Source organism: Cebus imitator, unplaced genomic scaffold (assembly GCF_001604975.1).
Source record: "Cebus imitator isolate Cc_AM_T3 unplaced genomic scaffold, Cebus_imitator-1.0 Scaffold123, whole genome shotgun sequence".
NCBI classification, from domain to species: Eukaryota; Metazoa; Chordata; class Mammalia; order Primates; family Cebidae; genus Cebus; species Cebus imitator.
In genome coordinates, this window is record NW_016107438.1 from 1050354 (window position 1) to 1061328 (window position 10975).

Here is a 10975-nt window from a genome sequence, read left to right on the forward strand (position 1 = left end):
TAAAAGTGTAGGATAATGCCAAGGTTTCAGCATGAGTAACTTGGTGAATGGTGGAGCTACCAAGTGAGATAGAGAATACGAAAGAAATATCAGGTAGAGAAGTAGAATGTGGGGTTGGAGATGGAGAGAGAGTAAGTTTTGGGCTGATGTCCACAATTTACGTTAAGTGGATATGGGCTGAGCTTAAAAGTAGATGCAGGGTAATATTTTGGAAGTGAGGAATATGAGATACTTTTGAAACACCAAGAAGAGATATCTCCTACGTAGTAGATTTATGTGATCAGAGTTCAGGATAAAGGCCAAAGCTGTACACAGAAATTTAGGACTTACTAGCATGGAGGTCATCATTAAATCTTTGGAAAAGTTTGCCCAAGGGCAAGAAAAGGAAGAGCAAAGGGTAGAATTGGGGGAAACGCCAATGTTTAGAGAAATATTAGAGAATGAGGCTGAAAGAAATTTTCAAAGAGAGAAGAACTAAATAAGTATGATACCTACGCTTCCATCCATCTATCCACCCACCCACACACCTACCTGGCCACTTATTTAGTCAACAGAAATTCATTTATTGAGAGTTTATGGTATGTCAGTGACACGGACTGTGATAGGCACTGCAGGGATCACAGAGATTTAAAAAATGTGATTTTTACTCTTAAAGAGTTTCTAATCTAGTCAGAGTAAGAGATTTGGGATGTTAAATCATGTTCATTTGAAAAAAGAAAATTTAAAAAGACTGAGCACAGTGGCCGGCACCTGCAGTCTCAGTGGTTTGGGAGGCTGAGGCAGGAGGATTGCTGGAGGCCTGAAGTTTGAGGCTTCAGTGAGCTGTGATCATGCTGCTGAACTCCAACCTGAATGACAGAGCAAAGCTCTTTTACCAAGAAAAAGCAAAAAGTAACAAGAAGAAGGAAAAGGAGGGCAAGGGCAAGGGGGAGATCAATTTTGATTAACTTTACTCATTTCAATTTTTAGGCCTTATCGCAGCACTCCCATTGTGAGTCTAGAGGATTTTGTTATCTACATATTTTGAGAGAAGCCCTCCTCAAAATTTGTTTTTGACATGAAAAGCCAAGACCTTTTGTATGATATGAGAGTAGGAACACTTTATCACTTTTTTTGTATCATTAAAAAAAAAAAATAGTAGTATCAGTTGTTTGAAATATACATTGATAATAGAATGAATAAAAATTAATATGTTTACTTTTTAGGTATAGTTTTTGCTGAAATCAGGTTGACTGGACTTTACAGTCATCTAAGGATGCTTTTTAGTGCTTAAGAGGTTCACCTATGCTTTTTCAGAAATATACGTACTTAAACATCAACTGGAAAGCCAGTCTTTAAAAATGTAATATTGCATGGAGGAATTATTCATAGAACTTATTTCAGATATCTCCTGCATATGCTCTGTAATGGGTTCAGTCTTCCTTGAAGGATCTTAGACTTCAGACGGAACTCCTGCTATGAAATCGGCTTCCATGGAATGATTAAGCCTCATATAAGTCACTGAAATAGTGTCGATATTTCTAAAACCAGCACGGAATTGAAGTTTCATGACTTTTTTTTTTTTAAAGGATGCAGATGTTAATGCCTGTACTTGCAGAAACAGAGGATTATAGAGAAAAAGAGACTTTAAGAGGATCGTCACCCAGCATATTCTTTTCCCTCTCTACCCGTAGCAACTAACTAGTTCATTATTTAGTTAGTTCTTAAACATTTCCAATGAAGTCTTCTGAAGACTGTCATGGAAACGTTCTTTGGAGCTTATTTCTAAAATCAAGGGGATGCAAAGGGACTTTCTTCTGGACCTCTTGGCCCATGAGCCTTTCAACTCTTTACTTTCCTGTTATATGTAGTTGAAAAATAACCTTTATGCATATTGAGCCAGGCTATTACATTTATTTTGTGACCAAATGAAATAAAATGTTTATACTTATAATGCATTAATTAATCTTTCTCCAATTTTCAATTCCACAGTGATATACTTTCATTTCCTCTTTATTAGAAAGGTATAACAGGAAGAGCTAAGGATTTTAGCAATCTTGTAAAGTCTGATACAAACCTAATGGTATAATCAGACATACATTTAGGTGTGCAAAAATGTGTTACTCAAGATGCTTCCCCTAGTCCCGTGTACCAGCCCTACCAAGCCGGCTGGGCAGCCTGGCTCCCCTCTCCAGCGTGGAAGGGTAGACAGACTGCCCTGAGGAGGCAGGGAGGGGAAGGCTGGGCCTGCCAGCTGGCGGGCATGTCACTATGGTGAACTTCTGCGCTGCCCTCACCTGCACGCGAAGGAGCTCCCAGTCCAACCTAGCTTTCTTCAGGTTCCCCAGGGACCTGGCCAGATGCCACGAGTGGGTGGAGAATTGTAGGAGAGCAGACTTAGAAGATAAGACACCTGATTAGCTAAATAAACATTATTGATTATGTGCCAAACATTTTGAGACCTCTATGATCTGTAGAATTATACATTTTGCAGAGGAATTGGAAAACTAAGGAATGATTGGGTTACTTTATTTTTTAAAATTACTTGAAGCAGATACTTGTGAAGTCATGGGGAGAGTCCTTATAGGACAGTTCTTCAAGGTAGTGCAATACCAACAATATGTGATCTTGCCAGTCATTTGGATAATAGACACAGAAAGTGAATAAAAGAACTGAGTGAACTCGAAATCAGGACTCTGAAACAGAAAAAAAACTGATGAAACTTCTGAACAGGAACAAAAACATAAAGAAACCAACAATAGCAATGCTCAAAACTCCAGTGAAGAAGTGGATGAAGGGCAAGATGAGACATTTTACCTCTAACCCTTGAAGAGAAGGAAAACAAAGAATACCTAAAATCTCTATTTGAAATCTTGGTTCTTATGGGAAAGCAAAACATACTTTTGAATGGACATGAGGCTAATGAAATCCCAGAAGGTCTCTTTACTCCAGATAACTTTCATGCACTGCTGGAGTGCCGGATAAATTCTGGTGAAGAGATCCTGAGAGAGTGCTTTGAGACAACAGCAGTTAACAAGTTTTGTTCAAAAACACAGGAGAGGCAGATGCTAGAAATCTGTGAGAGCTGTATTTGAGAAGAAACTCTCAGGGAAGTGAGAGACTCACCCTTCTTTTCCATTATCACTGACGATGTAGTGGACCTAGCAGGGGAAGGGCACCTGCCTGTGTTGGTGAGGTTTGTCAAAGAATCTCATAACCTAAGAGAGGAATTTGTAAGCTTCCTGCCTTATGAAGCTGATGCAGAAATTTTGGCTGTGAAATTTCACACTGCGATAACTGAGAAGTGGGGGTTAAATGCGAGTATTGTCGTGGCCAGGCTTACGTTGTGTCTAGTGGATTTTCTTCCAAAATGAAAGTTGTTGCTTCTGGCCTTTAGAGAAATATCTCTAAGCTATCTTCACAGTCTGCTCTTCTGTGCTTTAAATATGTGGTTGGTAAAATAAGTACCTGTTATGGGAGTATCTGTTGCATTAGGAACAATTGAGAAAGTTTTTCCTTTTTCCCATCAATCACCACAACTGCTTTTAGAACTTGACAATGTCGTTTCTGTTCTTTTTTCAGAAAAGTAAAGAAAGGGGTGAAGAACTGAGGAAAATCTGCCCTTCTCAGTGGAGAGGCAGGGATGATGTTTTTGAAATTTTAGTAGAACTCCTGCGAGCAATTGTTTTATGTTTAAATGGTATCAATAGTGACATAAATATTAGATGGAATAACTGTATAATTGGCCAAGGATTTGTACTCTGCAGTGCAGTAGCAGATTTTGATTTCATTGTTACTATTGTTCTTAAAAATGTCCGATCTTTTACAAGAGCCTTTGGGAAAAATCTCCAGGGGCAAACCTCTGATGTCTTCTTTGCCGCCTGTAGCTTGACTGCACTACTGCATTCTCTCAATGATGTGATGGAAAATATTGAAGTTTATCATGAACTTTGGTTTAAAGAAGCCACAAATTTGGCAACCAAATTTGATATTCAAATGCAACTCCCTGGGAAATTCCACCATGCTACCAGGGTAACTTGGAATCTCAGCTAACCTCTGAGAGTTACTATAAAAGAAACCCTAAGTGTCCCAACAATGGAGCACATTATTCAAAAACTTAAAGATACATTCTCAGAACAGCACCTCACAGCTCTTACTTTCAGGCATGGGACAACTCAAATTCAATACGCTGGAGAAACACCATGCTGATGTGTACAGAAGTGACTTACCCAATCCTACCACGCCCTCAGCCAAGTTTTGTTGTTGGAGAATCAAATGGAAACGCAGAGAGAAAGATATAGAGCTTCTATCCACCATCTGTGAAGCCCTCCACCTGCCTGACGTCAAGTTTTTTCCTAATGTGCATGCACTGCTGAAGGTCCTGTGTATTATTCCTGTGATGAAGGTTGAGAATGAGAGGTATGGAAATGGTTGAAAGCGTCCTAAAGCATATGTGAGGAACACTGTGGCACACCAAAGGTTGAGTAACTTGGCTTTGCTTAACATAAATTTTTATATAAACCCCGACTTGTATTTAATGGTGGACCCATATATTAAGCTTTATACAAGTAAGTAAGAGCTTCCCACAGATAATTCAGAAACCATGGAAAATACCTAAGAGACTTATAAAAATTGGCTTTCTTATATTTGATATTTGGAAGAAAAACCGTAAAGTGTATGTAGGCCACTTAATCACTAAATATCTTTGCCTACAGGACTCCATTAAAACATTAGTCACTGATAATCTACCTGTTTAAATGGCCTCTGTTTGAACTCTCATGCTTTGAAGACCTATCTGTCTTCAAAGAGAACAAACCATGTTTCCTTCTGTGTGATCTCTGCTGGTGACACTCTGGAATTGTTTCAGTTAAGTCATTTTAGACACAGCCTTTATTATCCCTGTGGATGTCTACTTGTTGGGTGATATGAATTCTTTGAAGAAATATATTTTGAAGAGGTGTAGGAGGAAGGAATACGTTTTATAAAATGTTATAGTGAAGCCCACACTTGACCTTTGACTAATAGGAGTTTTAAGCAGGTTAAAAATCTATACTGGGCAGTTACAAGAAATTACTGGAGAACAGCTTGTGAGCTTGCCAAACAAGGATTTCAGTGTAGATTTTGTCTTTCTCAAATGAATATAAAGGAACAAATGACAGTTAGCGTTTGACTGGAAGAGCCTGCCGTTGTTCCACATCTTGTTGCTGTTCACATTCCTTTGTGGAGCCCACATCTTCCTAAGCTTTTTAGCAGGTATATGTTGAACACTTCTGTTTCATGGTTAAGGCAGAATCAGAGGCCATGGATACTGACAACTGATTTGTCTAGTTTTTTTTTTTCTTTTTCCATGACTCTTTTCTACTGCCTCATCTTGATTTTTAAGCAGAACCTGGAAAACCTACAAAAATAAGTTTTGTTGTTTATTTAGAAAAATATGGAAAATATTGCTGTTATTTTTGGTGAAGAAAATCAATTTTGTATAGTTTATTTCAATCTAAATAAAATGTGAATTTTGTTTAACGTTCAGGCATATTATTTTTGGTGGGGTCAAAACTTTCTTGTGTAAATTCTCTTAAAAAACATTTGATAAACAGCTTCATAATTAAAAAAAAAAAGATGCTTTCCCTATATTATCCTGCAAAGCTTTGTGTTAACAATACTGTTTAGCTGTGTTTTAAAATATTGCCACCTGACTTTCCTTTACAGGCTGTTTCATTTTGTGTTAAACATGTCTTAAATAAGATGCTAATGTATATCATTCCTTTATAATAATATTTTCTTAAACATCAATTTACTTGTTCCTTTTTTTAAGAGGAGTCTGCAAATACTTGGGAAAAAATTCCTTACTGTGACTTATGCTAATAGGGCTGTTATATAATTTTTAAAAATAAAATCTAATTGAAGAAAAATAACATTAATTAAAATATATAGGTCTTTAGGTTCTGTTTATCATATAGTTTAAAAAAATACACTTGAATAAAGCTCTATAGTATATCCAGGGATGATGATTCAAATATTTATTAACCAGTAAGGCCTGGGCACTGCCCAGTGAGAATGGCATTGACCTCAGTTCAGAAGCAGAGTCCTGGCAATCTCCTGGTATGGGTATTAGCCTGTAGGTGTCAGGCTATGAGTGGGACAGGGTGCTTGGTATGGGGTCAAGGCTGCAGCAGAGCACTGGCAGGCTTAGGGCAACAGTCATATCAAATCTGCCTGGAAGTAGTTCAATACTTTAACCACCAGTACTGATGGACCAGGATGTCCTAGCTGAACAGGAGCTCACTATCTGTATAAAAGATTCTATGTTACATCTTATTAGGGGTTGGTGGCAGTGGAGATCTCAGTGGTATAAAATCACTTCTGGTCCTTCAAAGCCAGCTGGGGCACAGTGAATGTACTCAGAGAATGTCTCTGCAGTCTGGTGGATCTTGTCCATTGGGCAGAAGATGGCCTGAAATACATGGGGTCATCTGCATGAAGAGCAGGTCTTTGTCTTACTCATCATTGTATCCCCAGTACTTGAAGCTATTTTGAGGCTCAACGATGAATGAATGACAACAACAGCTGGTTGTTTTGACAGGTAGGTTTTATTATTCAGGTGTGGTGAGGCCAGCAGATCAGGAAACTGTTGCCATTGAAAAGTTTGCTACTCACAGCTCCCAAGAGGAAGGGGCACCTCATGGCATGAAGGGCCACAAAGGGGAGCACCAGGGCTAGTCAGGAGACAAAGGTGGAGGTGGGAAACATGGGCAAGAGACTATTCTAGCATCAGTAGAAAGGGATGGGTGAAGCAGGGTTAGGATTGGCTAGTTGGGATAATTACAGTGGTCTGTGAGGTATAGACACTGTCTCTGTTTACCTAGTACCTGGCTCTGAGGCAGGAGGATAGTAGGCTGGAATGTAAGAACATGATAAGGGAGGTGGTGGCAGTGTGATCTCTGGATCAGTTTGCATTTATTTGAAAGGTGTGCTCCCAAGTGAATCATTTACTAGCTCTAGGAATATAGCCCCAGGAGGGTCAGTCTCTCCAAAATCTGCATTGTTTCAGATGTCAAAGAATCAAAAATATAGAACATAAAAAGGCATGATGAAAACAGTGGATACCCTTGAGAAGTCACACAAGTATCACCTTTATCATTAAAGGTCTGATGAACGAAAGCAGTGATGTTTTCTTTCTCTTTGCCTTTACTCTCTTTTTACCTGTGGGTACTTCTAACATAGCACTCAATGTTAATGATTGTAGCCAAGATTTATTAAGCCCCTGTTATGTGTCCAGCACTATGCTAAGAATTCACATGCATTAGGCCAATAAGTTTCCACAGCACCCCATGCAGTGTGTTCTGTTTCCATCCTTGTTTTATAGATGAAGCAGGAGCCTTGATAAATGAGATAATCAAAGTCACATAGAGCTATGATGTGATGCTCTTACTGTCTGTGCTGTACTCTGTGTTTCATTCATTCTGTTTCAGTAGCTTGCTTGTGTGTCTGTCACAACTAGTTTGAGCAGCTCAACATGTTGGGCAGTTCTCATCTGTTATGTCCAGTCTTCATCACAGAGTAGGCACTTTATAAACCTATGTGGAATCAATAAGTGAAGCTTCCACCAGCTTTTCTCTTTGATTTGAGCAACCCAATAAGCATCAGAGTATCTAGTGATAGTGAGAGAGCTGTCTCCAGAGTAAGAACTATTTTCTGGCTTCCTGTTTTTTATGACATTCTCTGAGAATGGGAATTTGGGAAGAAAGAAATGTATGACTCTGAAAATGCTTATTTCTGTTTTGTGGCACTTGTGGTTTACTTAATCTGGGTTACACAAATGCTTGCTTTGCAGGTGACTGCCTTTAGAGAGAAGTGTGTGAGATGTACGACCTGTCCCTGGGAAAACCAAGCGAATGTGCAGAACATACTCCAACTCGGGAATGTTAATGGGAGAGATAGAGTTACTGTCTATGTCACATGGGGCTTTCCTGATTGTCTCCTTTGCTTAATTTTCCCCCAGCTTGCCACCAGTCCTGTTTCAGATGTGCAGGGAAAAGCCCACATAACTGCACAGACTGTGGGCCTTCCCATGTGCTGTTGGATGGGCAGTGCCTCTCCCAGTGCCCAGATGGCTACTTTCACCAGGAAAGTAGTTGCACAGGTGAGTATGTAATGTGCTGGGGCACATTGCCTATGCCCATGTTTTGTCTTCATAGCATAGACAGACACTGTAATTAGGAACCTTGTCATACCAGGGGCTAAGATTCAGCTGTAAATCCTTGTCTTGAACTTGCAGGTTCAAAGTATAGAGGGAGGGGAGCAAGGGAAATTTAGTTCTTCCAATAAGGAAGCATGGAAATAAAACATTAGAATCAGCTTTACCCTAGAGACTAAAATATTTGAGTCAACTCTAAACTTGGTTTTCTCTTGCCTGGGAGACAATGATCTGAATAAATAACTCTTGTCTTGGACTGAATAATAACCTTTATTTCCTATAAGAACTAGCACTTAGTTCAGCATAACTCTTCGTTGCTATACTTGGGTTGTAGGGGTCCTACTGTCGCCCAAGCTGGAGTGCAGTGGTGTGATTACAGCTCACTGCAACCTTACCTCAGCTTCCTGGGCTCCAGCAATCATCCCACCTCAGCCCCATGAGTAGCTGAAACCATACGCATGTGCCACCATATCTAGCCAATTTTTTATTTTTATTTGTAGAAAAAAGTGTTGCCCAGGTTAGATATGAACTCCTGGGCTCAAGTGATCCTCCCACCTTGGCCTCCCAAAGTGCTGAGATTACAGATGTGAGCTACTGCACCCAGCCTGTGGCTCTTTTTAAAAGTTTAAAGGTTTATTTTTCTGATTATTAAAGGGATATGTACTCATTGTAGGATTGAAAGTTCAGAATAGGAAAAATAAATGGGGGGTTGGGGATAAAGATCACTGAATATGCCACATCTTAGTAGCAATAAGTCTTACCCTGGTGACAGATTCCTTTTGATGTACTTTTTATGCATGTTATTACATAATTGAGAACAAATTTGAGCTATGCTTTTTTATATTTTTTCAAAACAAAGCCATAAACAATTTTCTGTGATAAAAGTTATATGTACAGATATGTGTGTATATTTATCCTTTTCATGGCTGTATACTATTCCATTTCTTTCTCCTTTTTTTAAAGAGATGGATTCTCACTCTGTCACTCAGGCTGGAGTGCAGTAGTGTGATCATAGCTTACTGCAGCCTTGAACACCTGGGCTCTAGTGATCCTCCTACCTCACTAGAACTGGAACTATAGGCATACACCACCATGCCCAGTAAATTGTTTAAGAATTCTTTTGTAGAGACAGGGTTTCAGTTTGTTCCCAGGCTTCTTCTGAACTCCTGGCCTCAAGCAATCCTCCCACTTCAGCATCCCAAAGTCCTGGCTGCATTTCTTTTCACATAAGAAATGGAGAAAGGACTTGAAATTTGGCAACTCGGACACCTGAATACACTAGGGAGATCTTTTGCTTTCTCTCTTAATGAGGTACTGCTCTGGTTATCAACTGTTGCCTAGTAAACCCCCCAAAATTTGTGGCTTAAGACAACAATTATGTTTCCCAGTTCCGAGGATTGCTGGGCAGCTCTTTTTTCAGGTCCTGCAGGTGGGCTCTTCACTGACATGTTCATCACCTGGGTTGGTCAACAATCTCTTACTCTATGAGGCCTCTTCTCTTGGCTAATTGTACTTCCTCACAACATGGCGATCTTAGCTAGTCAGTCTTTTTATGTGTCAGCTGTCTTATCCCAGAATGAGTATTCCGAAAGACCTAAGCAGAAACTGCAAGCTGCCTATCACCTAACCTCAGAAGCCTCACTGTCACTTCTGCTATATTCTGCTGGTCAAAGCAAGATAACCCGTACTTGAGTGGGTGAAGGAATAGCATACACCTCTCAGTGGGGAATGGTTTATGTACACAGTAAGGGACAGATTTGATAATCTTCATGATGGAGACAAGCTACCACGGTGCAAATGCCTTTGTATGGCATCAGGAATTTGGCACAGGTAACTGCACTTCCCAGCCCCACTTCCCCTGACTATGGCAGAACAGAACAAAAGGAGATAGAGGTATTTGCTTCTTTCTTTAACATGTCAGTCCAGTATGTTTTTAAGAGCACCTTTATGTTTCGGTGACAGAGATTCTGAAAATACTGTTTGGGATTAGTACAGAATTTTGTTGGAATTGACAAAATACTAAAATTTAAGGACTTTATTACAGAACTGTGTGGGAGGTTGTTTTTTTTTTGTATGCACACAAAAAAAACCATTCTATCATGATTTCTGTTTTATTTCTAAAAATAGACTGTTGGGGCCAACTGATAAGAAAAAGCCCACTAATATGAAATTATATTACAAACATTTCTGGAGTCAGAAAACATAATAAATTTATGAAATATTTTAAAAATAAATTAATATATGTTAGATCCATCTAGTCTTAAATTTCAAAGAAGCAATTTAGAATGAACATAAATTTAGATGATTGAAGATCAATATTATTTTTGTTCTAGAATTTTTTGCCTTTTTCTAAGTGCCTTTTTCATCTCTGCAGTCCCCTGGTGAGTTGCTTTACTTTAAATACTCTGTCAAGCTCAGTGGGGGAATGTTCCTGGTTTCTTTGTCATTACAGTTGCCCTTGAAAGCTGTTTCTATCCTCAGGTACTTTCATCTTAGCCCAGCTAGTTTTCATATGTATAAAATTGTTTAAGGGAGGACAGTCTGGGTAACTCTCGCTCTTCTCTGTCCATGCTTCTGTCTGTTCGAAGCCAGCAGATGGATGGTACCATGAACAGCAGAGCACTCAGGTCCTGGAAATATTCTGGTAGGGAGGAAGAACTGGGTGTTGGAAATCATCCAGAGAACACTGTATCTTTTGGAGAGGTACTTTCAACATTGAGAGCCTCAGGAATGTAGAAAGGGTGAGAGTGCTATCCTTCTAATCAGCAGTTCATTTTCTTGCCTGCTTTTTTTTTTTTTTTT

General features: G+C 39.3%; 1 protein-coding gene across 2 annotated transcripts in view; it reads left to right on the top strand.

Moving 5' to 3' along the window:
- Nucleotides 1-10975, top strand: part of FRAS1 (Fraser extracellular matrix complex subunit 1) — a 460089-nt gene that overhangs the window by 238947 nt on the left and 210167 nt on the right. For both annotated transcript variants that reach the window (XM_017540037.2, XM_037742541.1), the window contains exon 19: nt 7979-8119. In XM_017540037.2, coding sequence (XP_017395526.1) covers nt 7979-8119 — 141 coding nt within the window. The remainder of the gene's footprint in view (nt 1-7978; nt 8120-10975) is intronic.